The 18,922-nt window shown below is 44.1% G+C and overlaps 1 protein-coding gene across 1 annotated transcript in view; it reads right to left on the reverse strand.

Annotated features, from left to right (window-relative positions):
* Positions 1-18,922, reverse strand: part of LOC134358503 (potassium/sodium hyperpolarization-activated cyclic nucleotide-gated channel 3-like) — a 531,682-nt gene that overhangs the window by 436,541 nt on the left and 76,219 nt on the right. The window contains exon 2 of the mRNA XM_063070795.1: positions 6,184-6,607. Coding sequence (XP_062926865.1) covers positions 6,184-6,607 — 424 coding nt within the window. The remainder of the gene's footprint in view (positions 1-6,183; positions 6,608-18,922) is intronic.

Here is an 18,922-nt window from a genome sequence, read left to right on the forward strand (position 1 = left end):
ACAAAGTGAGTGATTGGTGCTTGTGCATGCACGCACACACACGCAGACACACACACACACACACACACACACACACACACACACACACACACAGCACTTACAGTGCATTATGATAGCTCAAATAGAATCAATTAGGAGGAATTTCAAGCCTCTGTAACTCAGGACTGATGAAGTCCATTGTAAATCATCCCTCCATCAATGAACTCAGCCACAGACTGAGGTTCTGATCGGGATCTTCCTGGTGTCAGCTACAGGATGAGAAAGCTGTTCACTTTCTGACAGAATTAGTGGCAGATTGTGTGCAGTCTCTCACATAAGACAGAAATCGCTTAATTACAATCAGATTTATTATCACTGACCTGTGGCGTGAAACTTTCTATTATGCAATAGCAGTACAGTGCAAATACAAAATTACTGAAAATTGCAAAAAATAATAAAGAGTGGAAAAAGGAGTAATGGGGTGATAACATGAGAAATTCTGCAGATGCCGGAAATCCAAAGAAAAACAGACAAAATGCTTGAGGAACTCAGCTGGTTGGGCAATATCTATAGAAATGAATAAACAGTCGATGTTCTTAAGAGATGTGACCTTGGAATCCTCAACTGTTTATTCATTTCCAGATGCTGCCTGACCTGCTGAGTTCCTCCAGCATTTTGTGTGATTTGCTTAAGAATAACAAGGTAGTTGGACCATTCAGTAATCTGATGTTGGAGAGGAAGACGTTGTTTATGAATTGCGGAGTGTGCATCTTCAGGGTCCTGTACCTCCTCTTCGATGGTAGCAATGAAAAATTGGTAAAATACCACTTCAAAAGTCAAAGGTCAAAATCCTCAATCATTTATGTTTGCCTAAAAACTATGTCATTCCATTTGTGTAATTGCACAACAGTGATGAAAAGCATTCTGGCAAAAATCTCCAAGCTCTGAAAATTTATCTGTGGCAAAGTCTTCTTGAATGATCCAACATGGACTGCGTCTCATGTCCCTGACCAGGATTTGTAGACATTGCTTTGATTGTATTGAGTATTTATGGTATCATTTGCACATGCTGTTTTAGAATTCTGTGCTTCAAGCACTTTGATGTGACGTACATTTCAAAGGAGTGTAATTCTTTTTCATTCAAGTATTTGCATGTGTTTCATGTTTGGCAGTGAGCAAGAAAGGAGACTGAATCTATGTTTAAAATAAAGCCAACAGCTGGTTGACTGAAATTATATTACTTGTTTCCTGCCTGAGACCAACCTAATTCTCTCCTGGAGTGATGCCAAGTGACATAAAACTTAGCATAACACCACACTGGATGCCTATTGATTGCCATGGAAGCCCTTTTTATATGTGGGCAAGCCAATCAAGGCAGGAGCATACCTAATGTGTGCTGAAAGTAACTGGCTTCAATATTTATTGTTTTATTTAGAGATACAGCGTGAAACAGGCCCTTCCGGCCCAACGAGCCACCCCACCCAGCAACCCACCTATTTAATCCTACCCTAATCATAGGCACGTGGGCCAAGTGGTTAAGGCATTGGACTAGCGACCTGAAAGTCATGAGTTCGAGCCCCAGCCGAGGGAACATGTTGTGTGCTTGAGCAAGGCACTTAAACACACACTGCTCTGCCGCAACACTGGTGCCAAGCTGTATGGGTCCTAATGCCCTTCCCTTGGACAACATAGGTGTCGTGGAGAGGGGAGACTTGCAGCATGGGCAACTGCTGGTCTTCCATACAACCTTGCCCAGGCCTGCGCCCTAGAGAGTGAAGACTTTCCAGGCGCAGATCCATGGTCTCGCAAGACTAATGGATGCCTTTACTTTACTAATCATAGGACAATTTACAATAACCAACTAACCTAGTAACTGGTATGTCTTTGGTCTGTGGGAGGCAGAGGAAGCCCACATGGTCGCAGGAAGAACATACAAGCTCATTACAAATGTCCCCAGAATTGAACCCTGAACTCCGACACCCCAAGCTATAACAGCATTTCACTAACAGCTATCATGGTGCCCCCCCCAGTTAGGTATAGGAGTGTATCAAAGTTTAGGAACAGGAAAGATTTTGAAAGTGATTTCTGAGAATGATTGAGGGATTTTAATTTCATTGTTGGACTGAAGAGTCTGAGGCTGTTCGCTGAGGGACAGAGGAGTTGAAAATTGGGAGAATGCGCAATAAATTTGAATTTCTAAGGCACAGAGGCTTCAGAAGAATAATGGGACTGGTATAGATAAGTACAATGGTCAGCATGGATACAGTGGGCAGAAAAGCCTGTTTCTGTGAGAGGAGGGGACCAAGGGATTGAAGGAGACTATGGAGAAGGTTCTAGACAGAGTAATTAGAAAGAATAGCTCCTATGGACAGAAGCTACAAAAGAATAGAGTGAAAGTAGTTGGCAAAAGAGTCAGAAGTGACAATGAGAATAAACTTTTCAAATCAATGCTTAGATATAGAACATCGAAAAGTACAGTACAGGAACAGACCCTTTGGTCACAATTTTGTGCCAAGCTAGTTCAATTAGTAATCAAATAGCCAACTAAACTAATCCCTTCTGCCTACACAATGTCCATATCCTTCCATTTCCTTTTTTTTTTTTGCTTAGCTAAACGTCCCTTTCAAAAGTCCCGAATGGATCTGCCTCCAACACGCCTTTCCTCTTACATCTCCCTCAACTTAAATGCATATCCACTGGTATTTACATTTCAACCCTGGGAAAAAAATACTGTAAATCTACTCTATCTATGTCTCTCATAATCCTATACTCCTCTATCAGATCTCCGCTCAACCTCTGCCAGGAAGTAGCACAATTTTGTTCAACTTCTCATTATAGCATATGCCTCTAATCCGGGCAGCATCCTGGTAATTCTCTTCTGCACCTTCTCCAAAGCCTTGACACCCTTCCTACAATGGGGTGACCAGAACTGTATGCAATACTCCAGATGTGGCCTAACTAGAGTTTTATGAAGCTGCAGCATAACCTCCTAACTTTTTAACTCAATGCCTCAGCTAATAAAAACAAGAATACCATTTGGCTTCTCAACGATCCTATCAACCTGTGTAGCTGCTCTCAGAGACCTATGAACTTGGACTACAAGATCCTCCTGCTCATCAGCACTATTCAAGGTCTGCAGTACAGTGCTGGGGAAGTAGTAGAGGCAAACACATTTCTAAAGAAATTGGGATAAGTACTTGAAAGCAACACATTTGTAGGGTGATGTACGGTGGGGTGTGGGATTAGCAACTCAATGGACTGAATGGCTTCCTTCCTGCTGTAATTTTTCTATGCTCCTGTGATGCTATGACTTTACAGAGCCAACACATATTCCTTATTTAACTATTTTCAACCAATATCCCTGACACCTTGCTAACCAACAGCCCTTTAACTTCCGTAGAAACAGTCTGTTACAATCATTTTATTATTCATTGACAGAATCAGGAATTCATCAGGAAGATGGTCATTTATTACGCGTCTCCAGTTATCATTGAACAAAATGACTCCCTGAGCTACTTGAAATGTAAGCTGTTGGTTTATCAAAGATCAGAAAGGTGATGGAGGAGCTGGAACTGGTGGACAACCATTCTTTAGATAGGAGACACGAGATGCTGCAATCTATAGCAACAACAGCTTGCTGGAGGAACTCAATGATTCGAGTAGCATCTCTAGGAGAAAAGGAATAGTCGACATTTTGTGTCAAATCCCCGATACTCTTACTGGACGGCTTAAATTATAAAGAAAGACGGGATAAGCTGGAGTTATTTCCCTGGAATGAAGGAAACCAAGAAGTGGCCACATAGAAGTTTATAAAATGATGAGTCACAGTCTTTTCCCTATGGAAAGGAAGTCTAAACTTGGAGTGCATAGATTTAAGATTTAAAGAAGCATTTTTTTCACAGGAAGGGTGGTAGGTACATGGAACAAGCTGCCAGGGAAAGTGAGATGAACAGGTAAGATAACAACATTTTAAAAGTATTTATACAGGGTCATATACAGGGAAGCTTTAGAGGGATATGGGCCAAATACAGGCAAATTCAAAGTAAAGTACATTTATTTATTAAATGGTGTATCCCCCACAGACAGCCACGAAACAAAGAACCATTGAACCAACCTATTCAAAGATAAACAGTAAACCCCTCCCCCAGCACAAAAAAAGTCACACAAACGGCAACAAAATTGGTATTAGCTCAGATAGTCAACTGGGTCAGCATGGATCAGCTGGGCCGAGGGGCCTGTTTCTGTGCTGTATAATTCTCTCTAATCAATGTCTCTCACTGATTTACTGTGTTGGTAAAATAGTACACAAATGCACGAACCAGTGTGCACAGCAGTTCAGTGTGCTGAATTAACTGTCCAGTTAATTCAATAACTTTCATTTGATAAACAAGTGTTTCTCGGGGAGATTTCTCTGTGAGTCTCATGTTCTTCTTTTGGGAGCAGAAACACATGTCCACTTACCTCTCTCATCATGTCCAAAATCCAGTCTCTGGGTCGAAGCTTGCTGCTGTTACGTGGTAGGAATCTGTGAGCAACCTCGGCAGGCCGCAGACAAGGCTGAGGGCATCCCTGACAGAGTCTGAAAGTTTGTGAGCTTAACACCCTCCTGGAAACTGATCTACTGCTCCAGTGCAATTCACAAGTGCTTTCCTTCAGATAATGTACTAAACCTCCTCCTTACGTAGCTGTTGAACATTATGCAACACTATTGGAAGACGAGCTCATGTCCTCAGCCTCTCTATACCCAAATAAATATTTGCTGGCCATCAACAGACTGCTTTCATGTGGGAGCTTACTTTTTACACATAAGCGCTACGTTATCTACATTACCACACATCAGATATTACTGTGTTCACTAGTTAGCTGTTTGGGGCATCCAGTGACTGAAACAGCCCACTGCAAATGCCTTCTCTTTCCAAATGATCCTTGGAGGTGCTGTGGTTGGTTGCCCGGGCAGAGGTTGGAGCTATAGCAGCCACAACTCAAGTGTGAAGCCAGCACAGCCAGCACTGGAATTCAGTTGGAAGGAGAGAAGCATGGCGATTGAAGAAGTTGGGGAGAGCATTGGGCTACATCTTCCCAGAGATTCCTCCCCTACCTAATCTTCCAGGAAGTGGCAGAATAGGGTGCGAGGAATATCTTTTGTGGGTCCCAGCACAACTGCACTGTCAGTTGGTAAGATGAACACAGAATGGAGCAGGGTGAGATTCCTATCTGGGACAGTTGGTGGTTGACAGTTGGGACCCCCATTCAGATTTCCTTATGAAATGGCCCAACTGTAAAAGTCTAACTCAGCCTAGATTTCATAATGTACAAACACTTTTGATGGGGTCAATGTGCCTGCAGAAACAAAATACCCTGTGCCCCAATGACTTCATCCCATGGTCAGTGTTGCAGGTGTAAGGTCAGTGCTCTGGAGGGTGAACCCATGTAAAGCATCTGGCCTGGATGGTGTAGCTGGCCACGGCTTAGGGCCTGTGCAGATGAGCTGGTAGGGATAGTTGAAGATAGTTTTAACCTTCCTCTGATTCCCACCTGCTTTAAGACTGGTCATCATCATCATTATGCGCCATATGGTGAAAGCGATCGTGGTCTCAGGATCATGATTCTTCTTGGCAAATTTTTTATACAGAAGTGGTTTGCCATTGCCTTCTTCTGGGCAGTAATTATACAAGACAGGTGACCCCTGCCATTATCAATACCCTTCAGAGATTGTCTGCCTGGTGTCAGTGGTCGCATAACCAGGACTTGTGATATGCACCATCTGCTCATACGACCATCCACCGCCTGCTCCCATGGCTTTATATGACCCTGAGTGGTGGCTAAGCAGGTGCTACACCTTGCCCAAGGGTAACTTACAGGCTAGTGGAGGGAAGAAGCTCCTTACACCTCCTTTGGTAGAGACATATCTCCACCCTGCCACCCATCATTCTGATACCTATGAAAAACAAAGTAATGTGCCTTAATAACTACTACTTTGTGGCTCTGACATTCACCATCGTGAAGAGCTTCAAGAAGATGTAATTTGAGCCTCTCAGACAACTTTGACCCATTGCAGTTCACCCACTGCTGAGACAGGTCTACTGTGATGCCATCTCCCCGGTCCTCCACTCATCTCTGGAGCATCTGGGTACTAAAGACACCCAGTTCAAATGATTGTTTATTGTCAATGAGATCTCTGTTATATGAAGCACTAAGACTTACCTCTTCCCACTGGTGGATGTAGCGGATAAGACGGGATAACCGTAACAACCGGAGGAGGCTGAGAATCTTGGTAAACCTTACAATCCGCAGTGCCCTGGCAGTCTTATAAACTTCTGAGTCGATCCTCGTTTCTACTATTAGAAAAATATAGTCAACTGGGATGGAGGATATGAAGTCCACCACAAACCAGCTCTTCAGGTACTTCATCTTAATTTTCTGAGGGTCTAAAATAATCTCTGTGTTGTCCTCCACGACAATCCCAGTTCTAAAATTCAGTACTAGATCAACAAGAAAGAAAGTGTCTGACACGACATTGAAGACAATCCATGGAGTGGTGTTCTCATCCTTAAAGAATGTAATTCCCACAGGAATGATGATCAGGTTTCCCACCATGAGAAGCAGCATAGTCAGATCCCAGTAGAACCTGCAAGGATGAAGACAGACATTTTAATTAACTTTGATAATCTTTCACATATATTCCCTCCATTCTCCCCATTCCTCTCCCTCTCTGTAATTGAACACACTCGCCTTTTTTTCATTTCTGACGAAGGGTATTGGGTCTAAATGACTGTTCTGTTTCTTTCCCTATAGATGCTGCCTGACCTGGAATTTACCTGGAATTTTCACCTGCTGAAATATTTTATCTTCAAACTTTAACTTCTGCTTGGTTAGGACTAAAAATATGAAACAGGACCAAGAGTAGGCTATATATAAACATATTCAATAAAAGCATGGCTTATCAACTTACAGACACAATTCAACATCTTACCTATAAATAATTTGTTAAAGGTACTCAGCAGGTTGAGCAGCATCTGTGAAGGGATAGAATTTGTTTATATTTCAGGTCTCCTACATTGTTTCATCTGCTTGCCATCCTTTACCCCTCCTCAGTCCACCAATCACCTACCAGAACCTGTTTCATCACTTCCTATCTTAGACCATGAGGTATAGAACAGAATTAGGCCACACAACCCATCAAGTCTGCTCTACCATCTGATCTGCCTTTCTTCTACTTTCTCCCCATAACCACTGATACCCTTACAAATCAGCAACCTATAAACCTCCATGTTAAATATACCAATGAATTCCACAGATTCACCACACTCCAGCTAAGGAATTTCATCCTAATGTCTGTTCTAAAAGGTCATTCTTGTATTCTGAGGCTGTGCCTTCAGGTCCTAGTGTCACAAGTGCAGAGCACAGGTGGACCCAAAAGCAGGATACGAACAAGTTTCATTTTTTAGCGTTAACAAGAATAGAGTTTATTAATCATTACTAGGAAAGCAGGGAAGCAAGGGTTGTTCAGAGGAAGATCAAGGAGTGAGCAAACCAGAAGCGGAAATAAGCATGGCTAGACTCGGACTTGGACTTGGAACTCGTAACATGGAACTCGGGACCCAGACTTGGACTTGGACTTGGAACCTGGAAAGTTAAACTCGGGACCCGGACTTGGAACCTGGAACATGGAATTCCAGACCCAGACTTTGAACTCGGAACATGGAACTCGGGACCCAGACATGGAACTCGGGACTCGGACTTGGAACTTGACCCTCGACCTGGACTTGGAACTTGACTCTCGACCTGGACTTGGAACTTAACCCTCGACCTGGACTTGGAACTTGACTCTCGACCTGGACTTGGAACTTGACTCTCGACTTGGACTAGGCTCAGACTTGACTTAGACCCAGGACACAAAACACTGAGCCAGGGCTCCTCCTTGGACACAAGACATAGAGCCGGGACTCTTCTTGGACGCAGCACACAAAATACTGATACCGTTCCTCCCACAAGGTAGCGGCAAACAGCCAAACCTACCCAGCAGAGGAGAGAACACGGAGAGACAAAAATCACACAACGATAGACCGACCTTTATCTTGAAATGAAAAGGCTCCAAGTAGCGGCAAGCCCTAGACGCAGCCCAGGAACTACAGACAGCGGCTCTAGTCTCACTCCGGCAGGTTAACTTGACGGGGCTTCTGACAAGGTTACTGTCGAGGACGGTCCAGCAAGGAATCACTGGACCCCAGAGCTATTTATGTTGCCAGTCCGAAACAAGAATCAGGTGCCTCAATTAAGGTACCCAATGGAACAAAGGAAAAACAGAATAACCGGAGTATGTAATCTACTGACTGGACCGTGAACCGGAATGCAGATTTTACAGACCAGACCGTGACACCCTCCCAGTATTGGAAACATCCTCTCTTTCTATTTATAGTGACTTTGTCCAATCTCAGTTCTGATGCTAGGTTTTAAACAAAACATCCCTTTCCCCAGTTCGCTACCCTGACAACCTCCAATGCACCTGAACCCACAGTCACAGTTGCAGATGTAAGATCAATCTTCTGGAGAGGGAATCTGTGGAAAGCATCTGGCTCATGGCCATGTTCCTAGATCCTGAGCAGATCAGCTGGCAGGGGTATTTGCAGACAATTTTAATCTCTCCATGCTTCAGTCTGAGGTTCCCTCCCGCCTTAAGAAGACCACTAACATCCTGGTACCTAAAAAAAAGCAAGGTAATATGCCTTAATGATGATTGCCCTGTGGCTCTGACATCCCTCATTGTGAAGTGTTTGAGCAGATTGTAGAGGCATGCATACGCTCCAGCATCCCAGGTAATGTTAACCCATTGCAATTGCTTACCACTGAAAGAGGCCCACATTGGCACCATTTTCCTGGCCCTATACTCATCTCTGGAGCTTCTGGGCAGTAAAGGCCACCAGTCAAACTATAGTTTACTGACATTGCTCTGCCTCCAGTACTAGAATGCCGAGCAAGCACATCACCAATCTCCCAACCATGGGAGTCAACACTTCCCTTTGCATTGGATCCTTGACTTCCTAACAACAGGCTGCAATTATTAAGGTCTGGGAATAGCACCTCTGCCACAATTATTCTCATGGTTGTTGCTCCTCAAGGTTGCGTCCTCAGCCCCCTGCTCTACTTTTTGTACACTCATGACTGCGCAGTCAGTTTCTGCTCAACAAGTTTGCAGATGATACCACCATAGAGGGCCATACCTCAAATAATGACGAGTCAGAGTACAGGAAGGAGATAGAGAGCTTTGTGACATGATGCTATGACAACAACCTTTCCATTAATGTCAGCAAAACCAAACAGCAGGTCATTGGCTTCAGGAAGGAGGCAGTGCACATGCTCTGACTTCATCAACAGTGTTGAGGTTGAGAAGGTTGAAAGCCTCAAATTCCTAGGAGTGAACATCACCAATAGGCTGCCCTGGTCAAAGCAAGTAGACGCCACAGCAAAGATCGCTCACAAAAGCTTTTACTTCCTCAGGAGTCTAAAGATATTTGTCATATTCCCATCGACACTTACCAATTTTTATTGATGCACAATGGCTTGGTATGGCAACCGCATTGCCGGTGACTGCAAGAAACTGCAGAGAGTTGTGTACACAGCTCAGTATACTGCAAAAACCAATATCCCTTCCGTGGATTTTGTCTATACCTCTTGCTGCCTCAGTAAAGCAGCCAGCTTAATCAAAGCCCCCATTCACCCCAGACATTCTCTTTTCTGCCCCTCCCATTGGGCAGAAGATACAAAAGGATGAAAACGTGAATGTTCCCTAGGACAATAAGATGGACTCTGGACTTCGTGATGTACTTTGTTATGATTTTATGTGCTATTGATTACCTACGCGGCACTTTCTCTGTAGCTTTTATACTCTATTCTGTATTGTTATTGTTTTATTTTGTTCCACATCAATGCACAGTGTAATGATCTGATTTGTACGAATGGTATGCAAGACAAGCTTTCCACTGGTCCTCGGTACATGTGATTATAGCAAAAACCTATGTCAAAACCAACACCCCACAGTTGCCGTTTGGCTAAACTTGAGTTCCTCCAGCAGATAATTTGTTGCTTCAGATCCCAACATTTGCATTCCCTTGTATCTAACTTTCTTACTTATTGCTTTAATCTTACTATCCTAAAAACCTATTTCAGCATTGAATGTATTCAGTGATTCGGTCTCCACAGCTCTCCAGGGTAAAGAATTCAAAAGATTCACAACCCCCACGAGAAGAAATGCCTTCTCATTTCCATTCTATATGGGTGAAGAGTTGCTCTAAAACAAGCATTGGATTCCCCCAAATGGAAAAATATCCCTTCAACATCCACCCCATCAAGATCTTCAGAATAATACATGTTTATATCATCTTTTATAGAATGGAATAAGGAGTGGCATGGAATGATCAGGGCAAAACAAGACCAATTGATCCTTATCAGGCTTTGTTCTTCCCACAAGCTTCTTCCTGCTTCCTCTCCACCCTACTTTCACCTAAATGCATCATTCTCACCTTCCCTCATTTTTGCAAGTGGTAGCATACAGCACGAAAGACGCTCTTCACCCTACCCAGAGTATCCTAAACTAATTTCATGTTATGCCCACAAACAAGCAAAAATATGCAGACACGAGGAAATCTGCAGATGCTGGAATTTCAAGCAATACACATCAAAGTTGCTGGTGAACGCAGCAGGCCAGGCAGCATCTATAGGAAGAGGTACGGTCGACTGACGTTTCGGGCCGAGCCCCTTCGTCAGGACTAACTGAAAGAAGAGATAGTAAGAGATTTGAAAGTGGAAGGGGGAGGGGGAAATCCGAAATGATAGGAGAAGACAGGAGGGGGAGGGACGGAGCTAAGAGCTGGAAAGTTGATTGGCAAAAGGGATACGAGAGGATCATGGGACGGGAGGCCTAGGGAGAAAGAAAGGGGGAGGGGGGAAGCCCAGGGTATGGGCAAGGAGTATAGTGAGAGGGACAGAGGGAGAAAAAGGAGACAGCATTAACAGAAGTTAGAGAAGTCAACACCCTTACACTTCCTCCTTCACCACCATTCAGGGCCCCAGACAGTCCTTCCAGGTGAGGCAACACTTCACCTGTGAGTCGGCTGGGGTGATATACCGCATCTGGTGCTCCCAATGTGGCCTTCTATATATTAACGAGACCCGACGCAGGCTGGGAGACCGTTTCGCTGAGCACCTACGCTCTGTCCGCCAGAGAAAGCAGGATCTCCCAGTGGCCACACATTTTAATTCCACGTCCCATTCCCATTCTGATATGTCTATCCACGGCCTCCTCTACTGTAAAGATGAAGCCAAACTCAGGTTGGAGGGACAACACCTTATATTCCGTCTGGGTAGCCTCCAACCTGATGGCATGAACATTGACTTCTCTAACTTCCATTAATGCCCCAACTCCCCTTCGTACCCCATCTGTTATTTAATTATTTATTGATTGATTGATTGATTGATTATTTTTTCTCTCTCTCCTTTTTCTCCCTCTGTCCCTCTCAGTATACTCCTTGCCCATCCTCTGGGCTTCCCCCTCCCCCTTTCTTTCTCCCTAGGCCACCCGTCCCATGATCCTCTCATATCCCTTTTGCCAATCAACTTTCCAGCTCTTGGCTCCATCCCTCCCCCTCCTGTCTTCTCCTATCATTTCGGATCTCCCCTTCCCCCTCCCACTTTCAAATCTCTTACTAACTCTTCTTTCAGTTAGTCCTGACGAAGGGTCTCGGCCCAAAACGTCGACTGTACCTCTTCCTATAGATGTTGCGTGGCCTGCCGAGTTCACCAGCAATTTTTAACAATATGAAGATGCTGGAAGTCTGAGCAACACACACAAAATGCGAGAAGAACTCAGCAGGTCAGGCAGCATCTATGGAAAAAAGTACCGTCAACGTTTTGGGCCGAGACCCTTCATCAGGACTGAAGAAAAAAAAGATGAGGAGTCAGAGTCATAAGGTGGGGAGAGGGCAGGAAGAAACATAAGGTGATAGGAGAAACTGGGAGGGGTGGGGGAAGGGGTGAAGTAAAGAGCGGGGAATTTGATTGCTGAAAGAGATAAAGGGCTGGAGAAGGAGAAGTCTGATAGGAGAGGAGAGAAGGTCATGGAAGAAAGAAAAGAGGGAGCAGCACCAGAGGGAAGTGATGGGCAGGTAAGGAAATAAGGTGAGAGAGGGAAAAGGGAATGGGGAATGATGAAAGGGGGGGGGGCATTACCGGAAGTTCGTGAAATCTATGTTCATGCCATCAGGTTGAAAGCTACTCAGACAGAATGTAAAGTATTGCTCCTCCAACCTGAGTGGCCTCGCTGTGACAGTAGAGGGGGCTGTGAACTGACGTGTTAGAATGGGAATGGGAAATGGGATTAAAATTACTGGCCACTGGGAGATCCTGCTTTTTCTAGCAGACGGAGCATAGGTGCTCGGTGAAGTGGTCTCCCAATCTGAGTCAGGTTGTACCGATATACAGGAGGCCACACTGGGAGCACCTTATACAGTAGGTGACCCCAACAGACTCACAGGTGAAGTGTCACTTGACCAGGAAGGTGAGCCACCAAGCACATCTTTCCCTAACACCCCACCCCGACTTCCTGCTTTCCGCAGGTATCGCTCCCTACACGACTCCCTTATCCATTTGTGCCTCCCCGTTGATCTCCCTGCTAGCACTTATTCTTGCAAGTGGAACAAGTGCTACACCTGCCATTCACCTCCTCCCTCACTACCATTCAGGGCCCCAAACAATCCTTCCAGGTGAGGTGACACTTTACCTGTGAGTCTGTTGGGGTAATCTACTCCCAGTACTTCCTGTATATAGGTGAAACTCAACATAGATTAGAAGACGGCTTCACCAAGCACCTATGCTCCACCTGCCAGAAAAAGCAACATCCCCCAGTGGCCCCCATTTTAATTTCACTTCCCATTTCCAATCTGACATGTCAGTCCACAGCCTGCTCTACTGCCTTAACGAGGCCACACTCAGTTTGAAGGAGTAATGCCTTATACTCTGTCTGGGAAGCCTCCAACCTGATGGCATGAACATCGATTTCATGAACTTCCGTTAATGCCCCCCTTCACCATTCTCCATCCCCTTTTCCCTCTCTCACCTTATCTCCTTGCCCACCTATCGCCTCCCTCTGGTGCTCCTCCCTCTTCTCGTTCTTCCATGGCTTTCTGTCCTCTCCTATCAGATTCCCCCTTCTCCAGCCCTGTATCTCTTTCACCAATCAAATTCCCAGCTCCTTACTTCAGCACTCCTCCTCACAGTTTCACCTATCACCTCGTGTTTTTCCTCCTCCTGCCCACCTTCTAACTCTGACTCCTCGCATTTTTTTCTCCAGTCCTACTGAGTTCCTCCATCATTCTGTGTGTGCTTCCTGTTATACTTCCCATTATCCCATCATCTCCCACAGACTCAACGACTTATTTGCACTAGGGACAGTTTGCAATGAACCATGTCTCTGAGATGTGGGAGGAAAGTGAAGCATAGAGAGAAACCAACGTGAGCACAAGGAGAGCATGCAAGTTCCACACAGAGAGAACTGGAGGTCAGAATCAACCTGGTTTATTGGGACTGTGAGGCAGTGACTCTTCTAGTGGTACCACTGTTCCACCCATTTTTATTCTGTCTAATTCCCTATCCAGCCTCCCAATTCTATGCCAGTGCTCAGAGCAATCCCATCAGCCTCCCCTCCATTGACTCTGCCTACTCTTCCCGCTACCTCAGGAAAGCAGCCAACAAAATCAAGGAGCTCTCCCACCCCAGTTGCTCCCTCTTCTCCTCTCTCCCATCAAACAGAAGATACAAAAGATTGAGAACATGTCCCACCAGGCTCAAAGATAGCTTCTATTCTGCTGTTATAAGACTTTTGCGCAGACTTCTTGATTCCTGTCTATCTCATTGTGGTCCTTGCCATATTTGTCTAATTTCTCTGTAATTGCAATACTTTATATTTTTCATTTTGTTTTCTTTCTGCTATCTGGATATAATTACATATGCTATCTGTCCAGATAGCATGCAAAACAGAATTTTGCAATGCATTTTAGTACATGTGACAATAATAAACCAATTATGAATTACCCTGACACGAACACGAGGAAATCTGCAGATGCTGGAATTTCAAGCAACCCACGTAAAAGTTGCCGGTGAACGCAGCAGGCCAAGCAGCCCCCCCCCCCACACACTTTCTTTCTCCCTCGGCCTACTGTCCCATGATCCTCTCATATCTCTTTTGCCAATCACCTGTCCAGCTCTTGGCTCCATCCCTCCCCCTCCTGTCTTCTCCTATCATTTCAGATCTCCCCCCTCCCCCTCCCACTTTCAAATCTCTTACTCGCTCTTCTTTCAGTTAGTCCTGATGAAGGGTCTTAGCCCGAAACATCAACTGTACCTCTTCCTAGAGATGCTGCTTGGCCTGCTGCGTTCACCAGCAACTTTTATGAATTACTTTGGCTTACTTCCTTAGTTCCTCATGACATTGTCTATCACATGCCAACTAATTTCCCAAACCTCGCCCACACCCCCAGCACCCCCATGTGTTTCTCAGATTCTCCTGCCACCCTCTCAGGGGCCAATTAACCAACTATCCAACAGGCAGCATATCTGGGAAGTAATAGGAATACCTAAGAGGCATCCGCAGTCATAGGGAGAACATGCAACCGGAGAAATCCAGAGGTCAGATTTGAACCCATGCTGCTGGAGCTGCAAGACAGTAGAACTATCTGCTGTGTCACTGTGGCAGGGAATTGCGCATTGTCATGATATCTCACCCAATATTAAACGATCTCTCTCTCTCTCTGCAAATTAAATACATAAATTATTTTGTATTTAATTGGGATGGCATGGCAGCGGAGTGGTTAGCGGAACACTTTACGGTACCAGTGATCCGGGTTTATTTCCATGCTTGTGAGGAGTTTGTACGTTCTCCCTGAGACCGCATGGGTTTCCTCTGAGTGCTCCAGTTTCCTCACACAGTCCAAAGACACACCGGTTAGTAGGTTACTGTAATTGGTCATTGTAAATTGTCCCGTGATTAGGCTAGGGTTAAATCAGGGGACTGCTGAGCGACACGGCTCAAAGAGCTGGAAAGACCTACTCCACGCGCTGCATTTCAATATATAAATAAATAAAATGGAGACTCACACCACTCGGTTCAAAAACAGCTATAGAGGTACAGTTCTTAAAGCAACTGGCATAACCATAATCACTGCAGTTTAGCAACACTTTGATCACTGATTATTTTGCACTAAAATGGAATTTGTTTTTGTTTCGGTCTAAATGTGCTCTTTCTTGTAAAAAATTGATATTTAATTGATGCATTTTCTTGTGAATGCTGCTTATATGATGCTCTGTGCCTGTGATGCCGTTACAAGTACTGCAAGTTTTCAATACACGTGAGCAGACATGCATTTGTGAACAAGACAGTAAACTTGAGTTAACTTGACCTCACCCAGCAGGAGTCCCTCCAAATTATAGGGAGTTTAATTACGCTTTTTTCCTAATTTGTACAGGTGTCCATTTTACTATGATCATCACAGACAGGGGAAATAAAACTTCAAAGTAAAACGACTGAAGGAAGTGCTTTTAGTTTAAAACACTGCCCCACTGACTATACCGCAGAGAACCTCAGAACGTGATCAGAGCCTAGGCAACAAACAGAGCAGCCAATTCAAAGTTGGAATATATAATGCAATGAAACTGTTAAAATGTAGAATCTTATAACCAGCCAGAGATGAGATGTCTGAGTAATTTCCCCTTTCAATCAAGCCTGCTAACTACTGCTGTGGCTGTCTGATTTTATTCACGTAATTTAAATGTAAGTCTCCCCCTCTCACTGCATCTTTGTGGAGAAGTGATCCTACATTTTTGAGAAACGTTGCTGTAGTTTCTATTTTCTTTGCTCATCAAACTGACCGTTTCCTGACATATCTGACTCCATATGCTGTGCAATAGGCTACCTACCATAGTCATTGACATACAAAGTTACCTATAACCACTCTGAATCTGCATGGGCACTGGGTCTCCTCCCCCTTACCGATAATCCCACAGCAGCTCAACATGCTTTTTTTCTACATAATTTGATAAAACACTACGATTTTCATTTGAACTTTTGATTCACGTGGAACAGGAGCTTGGGTTCAATCCAGACTTCTGGTGCTGTCAGTGCAGAGTTTGCACGTTTTCCCTGTGACCGTGTGGGTTTCCTCTGTGTGCTCTAGTTTCCTTCTGTGTCCCAAAGATGTGTGGGTCAATTGCCCAGGTAAATCTTTAGGAATGTGGGAGGAAAATGAAGCACCATGTGGTCTCGGGGAGAATATGCAAACTCCGCACCAATTGCCATTGTATGTCGGGATCAGGATCAGAATCAGACTTAACATCATCACCATATGTCATGAAATTTGTGTTGTCCATTCAGAAATCTGATGGCAGAGAGGAAGGAACTGTTCCTAAAACGTTGTGACACTGGAGTTGTGAAGTAGCAGCTCCTGTTGTGGCACTGCGTTTCCTGAAGGGTTTAATCCATTGAAGGAGGTATGAGCAAGTACACACTCTCCCAAAGATATTTCACCCAGTGGGTGCTGCTTGTCTCAGGGGATCTATCCTGGACCCAACACAGTGATGCAATCACAAAGAAGGCATGCCAAAGGCTCTACTTCATGAGGAGTTTGAGGCGATCTGGTAAGTCAGCCAAGATTTGTAAATCTCTACAGATGCATAGTGGAGAGCATCACAGCCTTGCATGAAGGCTCCAACGCATGGGATCACAAGATGCTGCAGAGGGTTGTAGACAGCCATTTCTATCATGGGCGTAACCCTCCCTGCCATTGAGGGCATAATCAAGAAGTTGGCATCCATTATTAAGGACCCTCACTATCTGGGACATTTCCTCTTACCATACCAGGGAAGTGGTACAAGAGTCTGAAGACCTACACTCAATACTTTAAGAACAGCTTCTTCCCATCTGCCTTCAGATTTCGGAATGGACAATGTATCCATGAAAATGACTTCATCATTTGTCTTTTACACTCTTTATTTATTTTGCAACTTGGAGTGATTTTTGTATCTCACGGTGCAATGCTGACGCCAAACAACACATTTCACAACATATGCCAGTGATAATAAACCTGATTCTGATGGTGTTGATAGACCAACCAGACCCTATGTTTCTTTTATCACTTCTTGTTGGAAGTGTGCCACATGCTATCTCCCCCCTCCTTTTAATAGACCATACAGTTTTCCCCATGGCAACAATCTCAATAGCCAATGGCCACCACAGGGTGTGCTATCAGAGAGGATGGGAAAGGTAGAGTGTGCAGCATCTCTAAGGAGATAATGCGATAAAAATACATTTCAGCTCTTATTCCATTATCTCTCTCATCCCTGTGAAAGCACTTTGGGTATTAAATGATGTGCTCATGCAGGATTTGCTAAAGATTATCTTGTAGGTTGAGTCAGTGGTATGGAAGAAAATGCAATGTCAGTATTCATTTTGAGAGAACTAAAACATGGGATTTAATGTTGAGGCTTTATAAGGCACTGGCAAGGCCTCACTTGGAATACTGTGAGTAGCTTTGGGCCCCTTATCTAAGAAAGGGTCCAGAGGATCATGAAAATGATCCTGGGAATGAAAGAGTTAATGTATGAGAAATGATTGATGACTCTGGTTTGTACTCACTGGAGTTCAGACGAATGAGGTTGTGGGGGAATCTCATTGAAACATTGCACATTGAAAGGCCTAGACAGAGTGGATGTGGAGAACGTGTTTCATGTCCTGGGGGAGTCTAGGACAGGAGCTTCAGAATAGAAAGATATCCCTTTAGAACTAAGATGAGAAGAACATTCTTTAGCCAGAGGGTGGAGAATCTGTGGAATTCATTGGCACCGATGGCTATGGAGGTCAAGTCACTGGGTGTAGTTAAAGTGGAGCTTGATTAGTAAGAGTGTCAAAGCTTAAGGAGAGAAATCAAGAAATGGGTTTGAGAGGGATAATAAATTAGCCATGATGGAATGGCAGAGCAGAATATCCTAATTTTTCTCCTATGTCTTATGGTCTTATTATGGTTTTACCAGCATACTGGAATCAGTATTCCCATTCCTGTTACCTAAAGGTATATTATGAGCCATTAACAGATCAGGCCAGGCAGTATCGATGGAGGGGAATAAAGAGTTGAGGTTCAGGCCAAGACCCTTCATTAGGACTGGAAATGAAAAGGGGCAAATGCCAGAATAAGGTGGGGAGGAGGGCCGCTCACTTTAATTCTACTTCCCATTCCCATTCTGACATGTTGATCCATAACCTCCTCTACTGACACAATGAGGCCACTCTTGGTTTGGAGGACATGCATTTATATAATTCCCTTTTTGTTGTAAAATGATTCAAATTGTTTTTAAATTTATATAATCAAACCAAGTTTGATTATAAGATCTGATACTGAAACCAAATTTGTCAGTATCTATCGTAAGAAGATATAGAAAATAAGAATGTAAGAAGGAGAAGCAGGACTAGGTAATTCTGCTCCTGTCTACTGTATGATTTAATTAAATTATGGTTGATCTTTTACCTCAGGCCTGTTTCTTGACACAACTCATGTTCCTTGATATCATCAATATGTGAAAATCTACTAACCCATCAAAATGTCTATTTATTATTAGAATTAACAATAATCAATTGATTAGGTGAGCAAAAGGGTAGGCTGATAGATAGAGGGAGAATGGGAGGGGAAAAGTGGAGGCAGGGTGAGACCAGGGGAAAGGGAAGAGAGAGAGAGAGAAAGTGGAAGTGGGAGGAGAAAAGAGAAAGGAAGAGAAAGAGGGAAGAAAAATGGAAATAATAAACAGGGAGAGGGAAGTGAGTTGAAGATAGAAGGAGGATGGAGAGTGACAGAGGAAAAAAGAGAAGGAGAAAGAAAGGGGGAGAAAGGAAGTAAAGGAAATCAGG

Source organism: Mobula hypostoma, chromosome 18 (genome assembly GCF_963921235.1).
Source record: "Mobula hypostoma chromosome 18, sMobHyp1.1, whole genome shotgun sequence".
Lineage (NCBI taxonomy): Eukaryota > Metazoa > Chordata > Chondrichthyes > Myliobatiformes > Myliobatidae > Mobula > Mobula hypostoma.